This window comes from Haliaeetus albicilla, chromosome 11 (assembly GCF_947461875.1).
Source record: "Haliaeetus albicilla chromosome 11, bHalAlb1.1, whole genome shotgun sequence".
NCBI lineage: Eukaryota > Metazoa > Chordata > Aves > Accipitriformes > Accipitridae > Haliaeetus > Haliaeetus albicilla.
This window is the reverse complement of record NC_091493.1, coordinates 43,270,569-43,287,577: the sequence shown is the minus strand read 5'-3', so window position 1 is coordinate 43,287,577 and position 17,009 is coordinate 43,270,569. Positions and strand designations below refer to the sequence as shown.

Here is a 17,009-nt window from a genome sequence, read left to right as displayed (position 1 = left end):
AGGGGGGGTGCCAGCACCCTGTGGTGGGGGGTGGTCTCCATGGGGGGGGGTAAGGGTGACTGTGGGTGTCACCCCCCTGTGGGGACAGGGCTGGCGGTGGGTGCCACCCTGGGGGGGGGGACGAGCGTGGCTGTGGGTGCCACCACGCGTGGGGACAGACATGAGGGTGCTCGCCAGTCGTCGTTGTGTGTGACCACCCAAGATTTAGGGTGTGTGTCCCCCATGCCACGCCCAAGATGGCGGGCAGCCGCCGCTTCCTTTCGCTTGACCTTCCCAACATGGCGCCGCCGCCCCTCCGCGTGACGTCAGTGCGGGAGGCGGGGCGGCTTTAAACGGACCATGACCGCGCGGGGGCCGCCGAGGCCGGAGCGGGGCGGGCACCGGCGGCTGGTGAGTGCGGGGGGGGGGGGAGAATTACCGTCCCGGGGGGGGGTGAGGGGCTGCACCGGCTTTTGGGGGGTCCGGGGGGGGCCAGGTCTGGCTTGGGGGGGGGAGTAGAACCGGTTTGGGGGGGCAATACCCCCCCGGGGGGGGGCAGGAATAGCGCTGGGGGGGGCAATTTTAGCTTGGGGAGGGGGCAGTAAATGTAGGGAGGGAGTATATTAGCCCGGGGGGGGCAGTACTGGGGGGGGGGGGTCGGTTTTAGCTTGGGGAGGGGGCAATAAGGCCTGGGGGGGGGGCAGCATCACACACACACACCCCCAGTTATCGGGGGGGGCAATATTAGGCTGGGGAGGGCGTATTACTAGCTGGGGGGGGCAATAGGAGCTCGGGGGGGGGGCAACTCTAGCATTGAGGGGGGTAGTAAAGGCTGGGGGGGGTAAAAGCAGCTGGGGGGGTGATGGGGGTTGGGGAGGGAGCAATAAGAGTCGGGGGGGCGGTCATGGGGGGCAATACTGGGTTGGGGGGGCAATACCAGCTGGGGGGGGGGATATTACCCGGGGGGGGGGATTTTGCCCTGGGGGGGGCAGTAGAATTTGGGGTGGGGGTAATATTGCCCTGGGGAGGGGCAGAACCAGCCAGGGGGGGTAATATTGGTGGGGGGAGGGGGGGGCTGATGGTGGGGGCAATTGGGGGGGGGCAGTAAATTGGGGAAGAGGGGGCAGTTGTCACCCATGGGGGGGGCCGTTGTCACCCATGGGGGGGTGTCACCGGGCCCCGGCGCAGCCGTCACCGCAAACGGGGTGCTGGGTGCTGGCGCGGTGCCGCTGGGCTGTGTGTGTCCCCCCCCTCACCCCCCCATGGGATGGCCGTGATGGTGGGGGGGGTGACACGTGCCAACCTCCGTGACGTCCCCGATCCGGTGCCCGCCGATGCCACCGTCACCTCGCCGGGGTGTCCTTGGGAAGGACGGTGGGGACGGCGGGGGGGGGGGACGACGACGACGACGACACACACGACACGACACGGCGACACCGAGGCTGGGCCCGGCGGTGGCACCGGCGTTTGGGGACCCTTGACTTGTGGCGGGGTGACATCGGCAGCGGGTGACATCGGCGATGGGTGACATCGGCGGCGGGTGACGGCGGCCGGTGGCCTCGGCGCGGTGACCAGAGCTGTTGCAATGGCAGGGTTCCTGCCACCGCTTCCTCTCCCTGTCGGGGGGGGGGACACTAAAGTCCCCAAGGGGGGGGACACACACACTACAGTCCCCTCTTGGTCACTCGATGTCACCGAACATTTTGGGGACACCCTGGGGGCTCCCTACCGCACCCCATCATGCAGCAAATCGGGGCCAAACCCGACCCCCAGCAGAATTTTACCCGCTGTGGGGATGTCACCCTGTTGTCACCGGTCCCTCGGTGGCCGTCATGGGTCCCTGTGTCACAAACCTCTCTTTTTCTTTTTTTTTTTTTTTTTAATTTTTTTATTATTTTTCCCCGTTTTTGCAGGTTTTTGCATGGGCAGAGCCCCGCCGCGGCCATGGGGCAGAGCGAGTCGGAGCCGCAGGAGGAGGCAGAGGTAGGGAACGGCACCGTGGCTGGACGTGGGGGGGGGGGTGACAGTCACCTCCTGTGGGTGTCCCCACCCTGGGGGGGGGCTCAGCTGTCCCTTTGTCCCCGCAGGATGCATCCCTGACGTCCGTGCTGCCCAATCTCTTCGCCGAGGAGCAGCTCCCCACCGGTGTGGTGAGCAACCTCAGGGGACACAGACTTGTCGCCATGTCCCCAAGGGATGGTATCCAGGTCCCCAGCACTGCTGAGCACCCCTGAGGGGACACAAATTTGTCCCCAAGGGACAGTGTCCAGATCCCCAACACTGCTGAGCACCCCCAGGGGACACAAATTTGTCCCCAAAGGACAGTGTCCACTTCCCCAGTGCTGCTAAGCACCCCTGAGGGACACAAATTTGTCTCCAAGGAACAGTGTCCAGGTCCCCAGCGCTGCTGAGCACCCCTGAGGGACACAAATTTGTCCCCACACCCCTGGGGACCAGCGTCCCCATCCCCGATGCCATCATGTCCCACCCATCCCTCCACGTCACCAAGGTGGCAGTGCCATTGGCGTCCCCCCCACTCTCCCCGTGCTCGTCCCCGTCCCCTGGGGGACACCGGGGGCCGCATGGGGACCCCCCTCCTCTCCCTCCGCAGGTGCTGGGAGCGATGCTGGGCCTCGGCCTCTTCGCCGTCATCGTCGCCGTTGCCATCGTGGTCCTGGTCCGGCGGCTGCGCCTTAAGAGTGGGTGACACCGGCGCGGTGGCCTTGGGGACGGGGGGGTGACAGGGCTGCGCCCCATTAACCTGTCCCCATCGCGCTCCTCAGAAATACCCACGCAGGGAACGCCGAAATACCGCTTCCGAAAACGGGACAAGATGCTTTTTTACGGCCGCAAGATCATGCGCAAGGTGACACCGGGGGTGACAGCTGGGGTGGCTTCACGGTGTCCCCCTCGGGTGACACCTCGGCTCGGTGTCCCCAACCCCAGGTCTCCCAATCCACCTCTTCCTTGGTGGACACCACCATTTCCAGCGCCTCGCGGCCCCGCATGAAGAAGAAGCTCAAGATGCTCAATATCGCCAAAAAGTGAGGTGCCACCAGGAAGGTGGGGACGGGGGACAGTGAGGGGGTGGTGGTCGTGCCCCGATGTCACCTCGTTGTCCCCAAGGTTCCTGCGCATCCAGAAGGAGCTGCCCACGCTGCAGCTGAAGGAGCCTCCCCCCTCGGTGCTGGAAGCCGACTTGACCGAATTCGACGTGGCCAATTCCCATCTTCCTTCCGAGGTTCTCTACATGCTCAAAAATGTCCGGTGAGGCTCAGGATCCATCCCTGGGGATTAGGATCAGGCCCCAGGGAGTCAGGATCCATCCCTGGGGATCAGGATCATGCCCCAGGGGGGTCAGGATCTATCTCCAGGGGTCAGGATCCATCCCTGGGGGTCAGGATCAGGCCCCAAGGGGGCCAGGATTCAGCCCCAGGGAGTCAGGATCTGTTTCTAGGGGTCAGGATCAGGCCCCAGGGCCATGATCCATCCCTGGCGGTCAGGATCCAATCCCAGGGGGTCAGGATCCATCCCTGGGGGTCAGAATCAGGCCCCAGGGGGATCAGGATCCATCCCTGGGGATCAGGATCAGACCCCAGGGGGGGTCAGGATCCAGCCCCAGCATCAGGATCCGGCCCTAGGGGTCAGGATCCGATCCCGGAAAGGGGAGGCTGGACCACTATGCTGGAGGATGCTCTTCCCCTCTGCATCCCCCATCGCCGTGGCAACTGGCCACTGGCCTGGCTCCAGAGGACCAGGACAGGTCCCAGCGAGCTCTGTGTCACCCGCTGTCCCCGTCCTTGTCCCTGTAGGGTCTTGGGCCACTTTGAGAAGCCGTTGTTCCTGGAGCTTTGCAAGCACATGGTTTTCCAGCAGTGTCAACAAGGTGATTACGTTTTCCGTCCCGGACAGCCCGACACCAGCATCTACGTGCTGCAGGATGGCAAGTTGGAGCTCCTCCTCACCGAACCGGTGCGGGGACGGGGACAGTGAGGGGGACAGGGATGTGGTAGGGGAATGGGGACACTCTGGGGGATGAGGATGGAAAAAGTAAGGAGATTTGCGCTTCGCAGGATGGGAAGGAGACGGTGATGAAGGAGGTGTTCCCCGGCGACAGCGTGCACAGTCTGCTGAGCATCCTTGATGTCATCACGGTACCGGTGCTGTGGTTGTCCCCAACACCCTCCCGTGTCAGATCATGGTTGTCCCCAAGCCTGATTGTGGTTGCCCCCAAACCCTCCAGGACAGTTGTGGCTGTCCCCAAGCCCCCTAAACCTGATCACGGCTGTCCCCAAACCCCCTAAGCTTGATCGGGGCCACCCTCAAGCCCCCCAGGCTAATTGCGGCTGTCCCCAAGCCTGACCACAGACGTCCCCAACCCTTCCCCAGCCTAACTGTGGCTGTCCCCAAGCCCCACTGGCTGTCCCCAAACCCCTCCAGCCCAACCATGGCCATCTTCAAACCTTCCCAGCCCAACCGTGGCCATCCCCAAACCACACTGGCTGTCCCCAGACCCCTCCAGCCCAACCATGGCCATCCCCAAACCACACTGTGGCCATCCCCAAGCCCAACCATGGCCATCCCCAAGCCCAACCAGCCAAAAGCCCGGTGCCACCGGTGGGCTTCGCCAGCCCCCAGCTGCCACAGTCCTCAATCCATTGCCAGGATGGATATCGCCATCCTGGCAAGGCCACCGACACCACGGCGTGTCACCTAGGGCCACCAGCGACCATACCGGACTGTGTGTGCCCGGGCGGCAGAGGACTCCACCGTGCTACGGCTGCCGGTTGAAGCCTTCTCTGCCGTCTTCGAGAAGTACCCGGAGAGCTTGGTGCGGGTGGTGCAGGTGAGTCCAAGTCGGGGGGAGCCATGGAGACGTCCCTTAGGGTGGCAGGGGACCATTGATGGCTTCTTGTCCCCCTCTAGATCATCATGGTGCGCCTGCAGCGTGTCACCTTCTTGGCTTTACACAACTACCTTGGGTTGACAAACGAGCTCTTTAGCCACGTGAGTTCATGCCAAAAACAGAGGTGGTTGGGCTGGATCCAGACCGCCCCCCCCAGCCCCGCTGATGTCCCCCTTTGCAGGACATGCAACCGCTACGGCTCTTCCCCCAACCCGGCCATGCCGCCCGCACCAGCCCCGTCCGCCACGGCAAGCGGGGGCTTAGCAGCGCCGATGATGGCAGGGAACCAGGTAAAAGCCGGGAAGGGGGTCCTGGGACCCAACCGCCCCCCCCATGCCGCCACCATGGGGGGACTCGGCTGCTGGTGCTCAGGGTGGTCTCATCCTGCAGCCGACCCGCTGAAAGCAGGAGGCCTGGAGACCGCCGTGCCACCGCCGCCGCTGTTGAGCCGTTGCATCTCCATGCCGGTGGATATCTCCGGTGGGTTGGAGGCTGGAGGAAGTGTGGGGGGGTCCTGGGGTCATGTAGCCCCCCCCAGGCTCGTGCATCCCCCACGCTCGTGCACATCCCGCCTCTCCCCGTGCTTGTGCGTTCCCCCCACCCCCCAGCATCCCCATCTCGGACACCGACGACCGCCCCCGGTCCCCTCCCTCACCCATCGCAGGCATCCAGAAGGGTCCCCGCTCCGACTTCGACATGGCCTACGAGCGCGGCCGCATCTCGGTGTCGCTGCAGGAGGACAGTACCGGCGCCTTGGCCGCCTTCGCCAGGGTAAGGCCAGATCCGTCAACATCGCATCCACCCGAACCCTTGCCGCCGGCACCGCTGGGGTGGCTGCCAGATGGGTGCCGAAGCTGTCCCGTCTCCCCGCAGTCCGTCTCGCATGAGCCTAAGGAACGCAAGTCGGTGACGGTGGAGGAGCAACCGTCTGGTGTCTACCACTACAACTACTGCGAGGACGATACGGCACCCGGGGACTGTCCCTTCGGGCCTTACCAGGGCCGCCAGACGAGTGCCATCTTTGAGGCTGCCAAGCGGGAGCTGGTCAAGCTCATGAAGGTGGAGGTGAGGGCAGAAACGGTGCCAGCACGGGGGAATCGTGGCTTTGTGGTGGTCCACCGTTGCGTTGTGGTGGGTTCCCATCGCTTTGTGGTGGTCCCCTGTGGTTTCGTGGTGGTCCTTGTCGCTTCATGTTGGTCCCGTGTTGCTTCATGGTGGATCCCTGTGGCCTCACGGTGGTCCCTTGTCGCCTCACGGTGGTCCCTTGTTGCCTCATGGTGGTCCCCCGTTGCTTCGTGTTGGTCCCCGTTGCTTCATGGTGGGTCCCCGTCACTTTGTGGTGGGTCCCCATTACTTCATGGTGGTCCCCCATCTCTTTGGTATGGTCCCCCATCTCCCTGTGATGATCTCCATCACTTCATGGTGATCTCCATTACCTGGGGGTGGTCCCCTGTCTCCTCGTGCTGGTCCCTGTCACTTTGTGGTGGTCTCTGTGGCCTCCTGGTGGTCCTCTGTCTCCTCATGGGGGTCCCCACCACCTCATGTGACATTGTTCTTCCCCTCAGGACCCTTCCCTCCTCAACAACCGTGTCTTGCTCCATCACGCCAAAGCTGGGACAGTCATTGCCCGTCAAGGGGACCAGGTGGGTCTGGGTTTTGGGGAGCTGGTGTGGTGTCTTGCTTCCCCCTACCCCGTATTTCCATGGGGTGCCACCTTTCCTGCTCTTGCCCTGTGAAGACTTGGTGAAGAGGAGCAGAAGAAACCCTAAGCGGTGCTGGTGGGACCCCTCATGCCTGGGGATCCCAGGTGGCCCCCAACGGTGATAGGATGCCATTTCGGCAGGACGTGAGCCTCCACTTCGTGCTGTGGGGCTGCCTGCATGTGTACCAGCGGATGATCGACAAGGCGGAGGACGTCTGCCTGTTCTTGACACAGCCTGGCGAGATGGTGGGGCAGCTGGCCGTGCTCACCGGCGAGCCCCTCATCTTCACCATCAAGGCCAACCGTGACTGCACGTTCCTCAAGATCTCCAAGTCGGACTTCTACGAGTGAGTCCCCGTGCCGGTGGAGGAGGTTTGGGACAAAGTGTTGGTGCCAAAGTGGATTGCTGGGGTGAGCGCTATGGTGGCATCTGTTGGGGCCATCACCGTGTCCCCCAACTGCTGTTGACCCCTAGGATCATGCGGGAGCAGCCCAGCGTGGTGCTGAGCGTTGCCCACACCGTGGCCGCCCGCATGTCACCCTTCGTGCGCCAGATGGACTTCGCCATTGACTGGATGGCGGTGGAGGCCGGCCGGGCGCTCTACAGGTGGGTACCAACGAGTGGGTGCTCACCTCAACTTGGTGAGGACCAGCTTGGCAGGGGGTTGACTTGCCACGGGTGGTGTCCCCCAGGCAGGGTGACAAGTCAGATTGCACCTACATCGCGCTCAACGGGCGCCTCCGCTCCGTCATCCAGAAGGGCAGTGGCAAGAAAGAGCTCATTGGGGAGTATGGCCGCGGAGACCTCATTGGCGTGGTGAGAGCCGTGTCAGGGCCAAGGGTTGGACACCCTATACATCTGGCTCATACCTCTTGACTATATGTCTTCTTCTCCAGGTGGAAGCTCTCACTCGGCAGCCCCGTGCCACCACGGTCCATGCGGTTCGGGACACGGAGCTGGCCAAGCTGCCTGAAGGCACCTTGAACAACATAAAGCGCAGATACCCCCAGGTACTTGCAGTTCCCCATCCTGGGGTCTGCACCCTCTTCCTGTGGAAGGAGCGTGTCTCCAGGTCTCCCCCCAGCTGGTAGCTGTGACACTCGTTAAAACTAGCTTAAATTAAGGAATTAAAGAAGTGGTTAGAGCTGTTGGGGGAGAAGGGCTGACGTGCTAAAGGGTTGTCCACCTCTGAGGTCCCCAAGGATGGGGTGGTGGTGGTGGCACCCAAAAAAGCATGTGGGACACCGGTCTGGGATGTTAATGAGTCTCCAGCTTGGGAAGCCCTGCCAGGTCTGATGGCCATCCCCATCCTCGTCCCTGCAGGTTGTCACCCGCCTCATCCACCTCCTGAGCCAGAAGATCTTGGGAAACCTTCAGCAGCTCCGTGGGCCCTTTGCAAGTAGGTCCTAAAGGGATTGAGGACAACGGGGTGCCCTCTCCAGGGCTGGTGGCCATCATCAGAGCAGCGCATGGAAGGTGTCCACCACCTCCATCATCTCTGTCCATGCAGGCTCCGGCTTGGGCATGGCTTCCAGCTCAGAGCCCACCAACCCCACCAGCAACTTGTCAACGGTGGCGGTGCTGCCTGTGTGCGACGATGTGCCCACGGCTGCCTTCACGCTGGAACTCAAGCACGCGCTCAACGCCATTGGTGAGTGCCGACGGAGCGGTGACTGCAACACGGTGGCGGTTGTGGTGTGGAAGTGACTGTGGTCCTGTGGCATGCCAGTGACCTGGTGCGGTGGTGATTGCAGCCCCGTGGCACGGTGGTGGCCACGGCATGGAGGTGGTCATGGTCTTGTGGTGTGGCGGGCACCATGGTATGGTGACCGTCACAGCCCCATGGCGTGACAGCGACTGCAGCGTGGTGGTGACCACAGTCCCATGGCATGGTAGCAACCATGGCATGGTGATGACCAGAGCTCTACAGCACGGTGGTGACCATGTCATGGTGGTGACCACGTCCCCACCTCTCCTAGGTCCCACGCTGCTCCTCACCAGCGACATTATCCGTGCCCGTCTCGGCTCCTCAGCGCTGGACAGGTAACTCCCATTGGGAGGAACATCATCGGCGACACACCACCGGGCCGCTGGCTGACCCCTCCATCTCGGCAGCATCCAGGAGTACCGCCTGTCGGGCTGGCTGGCACAGCAGGAGGACATCCACCGCATCGTCCTGTACCAAACCGACTGTACCCTGACACCGTGGACCGTACGCTGCATCCGTCAAGCCGACTGCATCCTCATCGTAGGGTTGGGTGACCAAGAGCCGGCGCTGGGAGAGGTGAGGCGGGGGGTAGGCGGTGGTGGGACAACACCGCGCCAGGTGGCTGATGGCTTCTACAGCTGGAGCAGATGCTGGAGAACACGGCGGTGCGTGCGCTGAAGCAGTTGGTCCTCCTACACCGCGAAGACGGTCCCAGCCCTTCCCGCACCGTTGAATGGCTCAACATGCGCAGCTGGTGCTCAGGCCACCTCCACATCAAGTGTCCCCGGCGCGTCTTCTCCCGCCGTAGCCCCACAAAACTGGTACGTGTGTCCCCCTGGGTGACCTTGGTGGTCCACCGCCGTCATCGTCACCCATTGTCCATCCCATCTGCAGCGGGAGATGTATGAGAAGGTGTTTGAGAAGAGCGCCGACCGGCACAGCGACTTCTCCCGGTTGGCACGGGTTCTCACCGGCAACACCATCGCCCTCGTCCTGGGGGGCGGCGGAGCCAGGTGGGTGCCGCACCATGGCAGGATGGGACCCAGCGGGGTGGGGGTCCCAATCTCATCTATCCTCCTCTTTATTTTCTCCACCCATCCAGGGGTTGCTCCCACATCGGGGTGATCAAGGCGATGGAGGAGTCGGGGATCCCCATCGACATGGTGGGCGGCACCTCCATTGGCGCCTTCATCGGGGCGCTCTACGCCGAGGAGCGCAGCGCTGTCCGCACCAAGCAGCGGGCGCGCGAGTGGGCCAAGGTGGGTGCTGTGGCATGTCCCCCACCCCAGCAAAAGCAAACCCTGACCCTCGCCGTCCCTGTTTTGGGAGGACACTGGCACGGTGCTTGCCCTGCCCACGGCCAGCCCTGCCTGAGGTGTTTCTAAAGCACCTCCTTCCCCCTTTTCTCCTTCGTCTTCTTCTGCTTCCTCTTCTTCTGCTTCCTCTTCTTCTTCTTGCTCCTCTTCTCCTTCCTCTTCTTCTTCTTCCTCCTTTTCTTCTTCCTCTTCTTCTTGTCTCCTCATCTTCCTCCTTCTCTCCCCTTCTTCTTTTTTCCTCCTCCTCTTTCACCTTCTCTCCTTTTCTTCTGCTGCTGCTTCTTTCTCCTCCTCTTCTTTCCATTTTCTTTCTTGTCCTTCTCCTCGTCCTCCTCCTCTCCTTCTTCATCCTTCTCCTCCTTCTTCTTCTTCCTCCTCCTCCTCTTTCTTCTGTCCTTCTTATTCACCTTCCTCCTCCTTCTCCTCTTCTCCTTCTTCTTCCTCCTCTTCCTCCAGTGCATGAATTCAGTGTTTGAGACCGTTCTGGACCTCACCTACCCCATCACCTCCATGTTTTCGGGCTCAGCCTTCAACGCCAGCATCAACAAGGTTTTCCAGGACAAGCAGATCGAGGTGCGTCGCACAGACACCCCCCAGGGCTGCACCCATTTGTGGCAGGGGGTCCGACCAGCTCCCCACCCACCCACCCACCAACATCCCCACTGTGTCACCCACCCTATCTTGTGCTCACAGGACCTGTGGCTGCCCTATTTCAACGTCACGACTGACATCACAGCCTCGGCCATGCGGGTGCACACGGACGGTAAGAGCTCCCCAGGGAGCTGGAGAAACTCTCCGGTGCCACCACATCCACCCTTGTGGGGACCCTTCTCACCGGCACCCCAAAATGGTGCCACTGCCCCACGGGGGAAGGTCTGCCACGTGCCAAGGGGAGGATGCATCCTGGCATGGCAAAAAAAGGGCTTGGAGAGCTCCTGGTGAGCCCAGGCGGCTTCCCAGAGCTGTCTGGTGTCGGTGACCCCACCAGACTCAGGTCCCCATGGGGGTCTGGCTGTGCCCCACATCCGTGGTGGGGTTGGGGGCAGAATTGGTGTGTGGAGCCGCATCCTGACACCCCGAGCATGCATGTCCCTTCTAACATATCTGCTCACCACTAATCCCAGTAACCCACACTCACGGCATGTGGAGCACGGGGACGTGGTGGTGGTGGTAGGAATGATGCCGTGGTGGTGGTGGAGATGACATGGTGGTGGGGATGACATGGTGGTGGTGGGGATGACATGGTGGTGGTGGGGATGACATGGTGGTGGTGGGGATGACATGGTGGTGGTGGGGATGGCATGGTGGTGGTGGGGATGGCATGGTGGTGGTGGGGATGGCATGGTTGTGGTGGGGATGGCATGGTTGTGGTGGAGATGATGTGGTGGTGGTGGAGATGATGTGGTGGTGGTGGGAACATCTTGGTGGTGGGAATGTTGCGGTGATGGGGATGTTGCGGTGGCTGCCCCTCCTCCTTGCCTGGTGCCAGAGCTCACCTGGGACATTGAGCCGTCCACGGGGCGCACGCGGTGGCTCGTAAGCAGCCTGGCTCTCGCTCTGCCTGCTCCTCTGGCTTCTTAACGCCAACTAATCCCCACTCACCACCCCTAACCCTCCGGCAAGCATCTCGCCCGGCTATCCTTCCCCATCCCAGTGGCTCGGTCTTCGGGCTGCAAACGTCCCACCGACGCGGTGCCGACATCCTCGGTCACCTACTGCCGGGTGCTCAGGCACGTCCCGTCCCCCTGTGGCCATGACCGTGTCCTCTCCCTCCGGCAGGCAGCCTTTGGCGCTACGTCCGAGCCAGTGCATCTTATACCCCCTACCTGCCTCCGCTCTGCGACCCCAAGGACAGCCACTGGCTCGTGGACGGCTGCTATGTTAACAATGTCCCAGGTCAGCATCTCACTCGCCGGGGCCACCAGCCCCCTCCCGCCCCAGAAGAAAAACCCACCCTTCCCACCCCCCCTAAAACAACATCCCATCCCAAGTTGAGCCACCTGGGCTTTGTAAATGGCCGGTCAGGGCACGCGACAGGTTCCTCTGCCACCCGTGGGTGCCCGTTGGGCACCCGTGGGGTGTAGATGTCCCTGGGCGCGGGCAGGGGCGAGGGGCAGCCCCCCCGAGGACGGGGGGTCTCAGGCGAGCCGTGCTCATTGCGTTTGTTCCCGCCGGCGCAGGCTCGCTCTGGCGGTACGTGCGAGCCAGCATGACCCTTTCTGGGTACCTACCGCCACTCTGCGACCCCAAGGACGGCAACTTACTGATGGACGGTGGTTACATCAACAACCTGCCAGGCAAGTAGCAGCTCAACGCCGTCACCGCCACCACCCAACCGGGGCGGCAGCCGATGCGGCGCCAGGTCCGGCCCCGGGGGCGGCAGCGGGCGGTTGGGTGGGGGCCGCATGGCCACCACGAGATGGGGTCTCAACGGCTGGAGACGTTGAGGTTGGATTTGGGACATCTTGCTTGGGTTTGCATCTTCTTGGTGTTTTCATTGTTGGGCGTCCGCTCAGGGTGTCTTCATCCTCTTTCACATGCAAAAAAAAAAATATTCATCCATCTTGCATCATCTCTTGGTGTCCTCAGGACGAGGTGGCTTCCCAGGGCATCCTCAGATTTCTTCACATGCAAGATGCATCCCTTCATCTTGCACCATCTCTTGGTGTCTTTGGTGTTGGGCATCCTCTCAGGGCATCTTCATCCTTCTTCACATGCCAGAAAAGTCACACAGTCTTGCATCGTCTCATGGTGTTGTCAGCACCAGGTGGCTTCCCAGGTCATCTTCATCCTTCTTCATGTGCAAAAAACCGTCCCTCCATCTTGCATCATCTCTGGGTGTCCTTAGTACCCTCCTAGAGCATCTCCATGCTCCTTAGGTGCCAACCACCTTCCTCCATCCTGCATCATCCTCTCCTGGTATCCTCGGCTTTGGGTGTTCTCCCAAGGCATCTCTGTGCTCCTGCAGGTACAGGTGCCAACTCCCTCCATCCTGCACCATCTTTTGATGTCCCCAGCGTTGGGTGTCCTCCTGGGACATCTTCATGCTTCATCACGTGCAAGCCACCTTCGTCCATCCTACATCATCCACTCTTGATGTTCTCAGCTCCAGGTGCCCTCCTTGGGCCTCTCTGTTCTCCTTCACCTGCCAGACACCTCCGTCTGTCTTGTACCAGCTCTTGGTGTCTTTGATACCAGGTGCCCTCCATGCTTTTTCACGGGTAAGCCACCTCACTCTGTCTCATACCATCTCTTGGTGGCCCTGGCACTGGGTGCCTTCCTGGCACACCTTCATGCGCAAGCCACCTTTGTCCGTCCTGCCTCATCTCCTCCTCCTCCTCAGCACCAGGTCACCTCCTGGGGCATCTCCATCCTTGTTCATGTGCAAGTCACCTCCTGTCATCTCAAATTATCTCTTGGTGTCTTTGACACCAGGTGCCCTCCATGCTCCTTCACATGTATGGCACCTCCCTCCATCTCAAACCATCTCTTGGTGTCCTCGATGCCAGGTAGCCTCCCAGAACATCTCCATGTTCCTTCACGTGCAAGCCTCCTCCCTCCATTCTGTGTCACCTCCTGGTGTCCTTGGCACCACGTGCCCTCCCAGGACATCTCCATCCTCCTTCACATGCAAGTGACCTTCCTCCATCCTGCACCATCTTTCGGTGTCTTTGGTATTGGGTGGCCTCCTGCAGTATCTTCATGCCCCTTCATTTCCAAGCCACCTTCTTCTATCCTGCGTCATTGTCTCTTGGTGTCCTCAGCACCAGGCACCCTCCTGGAGCATCTCCATCCTCCTTCACGTGCAAACCATCTTTCTCCATGTTGCATCATCATCTCTTGTTGTCCTCAGCACCAGGCGCCCTCCTGGAGCATCTCCATCCTCCTCCATGTGCAAGCCGTCTCCATCCACCTCACATCATCTCCTGGTGTCCTCACCCCTGGGTGTTCTCCTGGAGCATTTCCACGCTCCTTCGCATCCCACCACAGATGCTGCAACTTGCCTGTGCCCTCCTGTTGCCCCAGCACGTGCACCAGGTTGCGTCACTGCTCTGCTCCCCACCGGCATGTCCTGCCGCTGGGTTCCTGTCCCCAACTCTGGCACCTATGGGACACTGCTCATCCCACCACGAGCCCCAGCATGGCTTTGCCATCCAGCCCAGGCTCGGGGACAATCTCTCAACCCCATTTCCCTGCTCCGCTTGTGCCACCACCTCTCGCCACGGGCTCAGACCGGGGGAAACCACAATGCTGCCAACCCAGCTTCTTCCTTTCCCACCCCGCAGCCGACATCGCTCGCAACTTGGGTGCCAAGACGGTGATCGCCATCGACGTGGGCAGCCAGGATGAGACGGACCTGTGCAACTATGGGGACAGCCTGTCTGGCTGGTGGCTTCTCTGGAAACGTCTCAACCCCTGGGCTGAAAAAGTCAAGGTGAGGACTGGTGGGATGCGGGGATGCTGGTGAGATGGTGCGGGCAGGGTGCTGAGTGCCTCATCCTCACAGGTGCCCGACATGGCGGAGATCCAGTCCCGCCTGGCCTACGTGTCGTGTGTGCGGCAGCTGGAGGTGGTGAAGTCCAGCTCGTACTGTGAGTACATCCGCCCCCCCATCGATCGCTTCAAGACCATGGATTTTGGCAAGTTCGACGAGATCTATGTGAGTTGGGGGATGAGGAGGCTGGTGGGGTGGCCTGGACCATCTTTTAGAGTGCCTCAGGCCATCAGTGAGGTACCCCAAGCCATGTGCTGAGGTTCTCCAGCCATCAGTTGGGGTGTCCTGGCCATTGATTGGGGTGCCCTGGCCACTAATGGGGTGCCCCAGATGTGGATTGAAGTGCCCTTGCCATTGGTTGGGTGTCCAGGCCATTAACAGGGTCTTCTGGCCATCAGGTAGGGTCAACCAGCAATTGATTGGGTGCCCCAGCCACCATTTGGAGGTGCTCTGGTTCACGGGTTGGGGTGTCCTGGCCATTGGTGGAGTGCCCCAGCCATCAGTTGGGTGCTCAGGCCACCATTCAGGTGCCCCAGCCATTAACAGAGTGACTGGACCATCATCTGGGGGTGCCTGAACCATCATTTGGGGTGCTTGGACCAATAATTGCCACGTCCTGGCCATTATTTGGGGTGCCTGGACCATCGTTTGGGGCTCCCTGACCATCAGTTGGGCTGCCTGAGCCATTGGTCGGGGTGCCCAAGCCATTGGTTGGGTGCCCCAGCCGTCAATGGGGTACCCTTAGCCATCATTTGGGGGGTCCTGACTAGGTTGAGTGTCCCAGTCATCGTTTGGCATATCCCAGCCATCAGTTGGGTGCTCCAGCCATCAACGGGGTATCCTGGGCCATCAGTTGGGATGTCCTACCCATCAGTTGGGTGCCTAGGCTGTCATTTGAGGTGCCCCAGGCCATCGTTTGGGGTGCCCGGGCCACCAACGTGCTGCGGCCGCTGTCCCTGCAGGACGTGGGCTACCAGCACGGCAAGGTGGTCTTTGACGGTTGGAGCCGGGGCGACATCATCGAGAAGATGGTGAAGGACCGGCGCTCGGCCGACTTCTACGAGAGCAAACGCATGGACGTGAGCAGGGGGTGGCACTGTGGCTTACGGGTGGTAGTGGCTGCCTGGGGACCTGCCCTGGGGCATCCTGGGTTGGGCCACCCTGGCCCTGGCACCCTGATTTTAAGGATATTTTTTTTTTCCCATGGCCCTGGAGCCGTCTTCAGGGAGCAGCACACTGCCTTGTCCCTTGTTCCCTCCATCTCCCCTGTGTCCTTCTAGCCCTCCTGGTGCAGCTTGTCCCCCTGGTGTTCTGGTGTTCTCCTGTCCCTCACTGGCATCTTCCTGTCCCTCCCTGCCCTGCTTCATCCTCCTTGCTCATCCTCCTTGCTCATCCTCCTGACCCTGCTACCCTGCTCCATCTCCTGTCCCTCCCCAGCATCCTTCCGTCCTCTTGGTCCATCCTCCTGTCCCCTCCTTGGTCCATCCTTGTGTGCCTTGGTCCATCTCCTGTCCTCCCACCCTGGTCCATCTTCTGTCCACCCTTAGTCCACCTCCTGATGGTCACTGCCATCCTCCTGTCCCCTTGGTCCATCTTTCTGTCCCTGCCACCTTGGTGCATCTCCTGTCCCTTCCCATCATCCTCCTGTCCCTCCCACCCTGGTCCATCCTCTTGTCTCTGTGGTCCATCTCCTGTGCCCTCCAACATCCTTGTCCCCTCCTTGGTCCATCTCCTGTTCTCCTCAACCCTCATCCATCTCCTGTCCCACACTGGCATCCTCCTGACCCCTACTTGGTCCATCTCCTGTCCCTTCTTTCGTCCATCCTGTCCCCTTGGTCCATCTCCTGTCACTTTTTGTCCCTCTCACTGTGTCCCCTGATGCCCTTCCACCCCCTTACCCATCTCACGTCTTTCCTCCTGCCCCTTCCATCCTCACCCTTCTCGTGCTGGGGCGGGGGCTGTTCGGGGGCCCCCCCCCTTTTCCTCCCGTAGGTCCTCACGTGTCCCAGCGCTGGCTTCACCGACTTGGCTGAAATTGTGTCCCGCATCGAGCCCGCCAAGCCCTACTTGTCCGACGGATACGCCGATGGTGAGTTGGGCGGGGGTCCCCGATACGGGGCTAAATCCGGATATGGGGCCTGACGCTGTGCCCCCTTTTGTCCCCCCAGAAGAGTCCGACTACCTCACCGAGTACGAGGACGAGGGGATGGAGCCAGTGCGGGGCGAGGAGGATGCGTTCGCCCCTTCCGAGTGGGCCAGCACCGGTGCTTTGGAGGCTGTGAGTGTCCCCGGCCATGGAGACCCTCCAATATGGGGTGGCCCTGGGTTTGGGGGCTCCCAAGGGTGCCCTGATCCTCTTCATGGGGTGTCCCTGGAGCAGATCCTGCTCCTGGCCATGGAGACCCCCCCTAAATGGACTCGGGGACAGCCTGGAGCCCATGGGTGCTGTGCTGTGTCCCCGTCCCGGTATCCCCATGTCCCGTCTCTCCACAGGAGGAGGAGAAGAGCCTGCGGCACCGCCCGAGCCCGGCCCAGGACCCCTCCGCACCCCGCACCTGACCCCAAACGCAACCGAAGGAGCCCAAGAGCCGGCACTACCTCCGCACCCCGGGGGTGTCGTTCCCCCCCCCCCGCCGATCCCCCTTTCTGCGGCCGCTTCCCTGGCTGGGGCTTGGCCCCGCGGCACTTTCCCATTCATCCTGGCTTGTCCCCGTTGCTGTCCCCAAGCTGGGGTGACGCGGGGGGCTCCAGGGACCCCCATTTTTCCCCCCTTCTGCACTGTTGCACTGGCCCAAATCCCCCCTCCAAGGCCCGGCCGTGCCCCGCTGGGGAGGAGGGGAAGTGACTGCTGTATATTTTCATTTTTCTCTTTTTTTTTTTTTTAATTATTATTATTATTATT

The 17,009-nt window shown here is 61.6% G+C and overlaps 1 protein-coding gene across 4 annotated transcripts; it reads left to right on the top strand.

The window, feature by feature from the left end:
• Positions 1-298: 298 nt before the first annotated feature.
• On the top strand, positions 299-17,009 carry PNPLA6 (patatin like phospholipase domain containing 6). 4 transcript variants are annotated; one of them, XM_069797553.1, is made up of 37 exons: positions 299-390; positions 1,893-1,962; positions 2,067-2,129; positions 2,591-2,678; positions 2,763-2,845; positions 2,926-3,023; positions 3,106-3,246; positions 3,792-3,951; positions 4,053-4,133; positions 4,697-4,825; positions 4,906-4,986; positions 5,067-5,175; positions 5,276-5,365; positions 5,550-5,656; positions 5,759-5,950; positions 6,451-6,528; positions 6,729-6,934; positions 7,063-7,194; positions 7,281-7,404; positions 7,485-7,598; positions 7,912-7,987; positions 8,099-8,239; positions 8,568-8,631; positions 8,704-8,872; positions 8,935-9,117; positions 9,191-9,309; positions 9,399-9,555; positions 10,069-10,185; positions 10,306-10,375; positions 11,392-11,508; positions 11,793-11,902; positions 13,892-14,047; positions 14,120-14,272; positions 15,070-15,186; positions 16,100-16,196; positions 16,276-16,385; positions 16,601-17,009. In XM_069797553.1, exons 2-37 carry the CDS (start codon positions 1,924-1,926, stop codon positions 16,664-16,666), a joined length of 4,137 nt encoding a protein of 1,378 aa, XP_069653654.1. In that variant the 5' UTR covers positions 299-390; positions 1,893-1,923; the 3' UTR covers positions 16,667-17,009. The 4 variants fall into 4 exon arrangements, with proteins under 4 accessions (XP_069653654.1, XP_069653657.1, XP_069653656.1 ...); XM_069797556.1 differs by lacking the exon at positions 11,392-11,508; XM_069797555.1 differs by lacking the exon at positions 11,793-11,902 and having other exon boundaries at positions 13,899-14,047.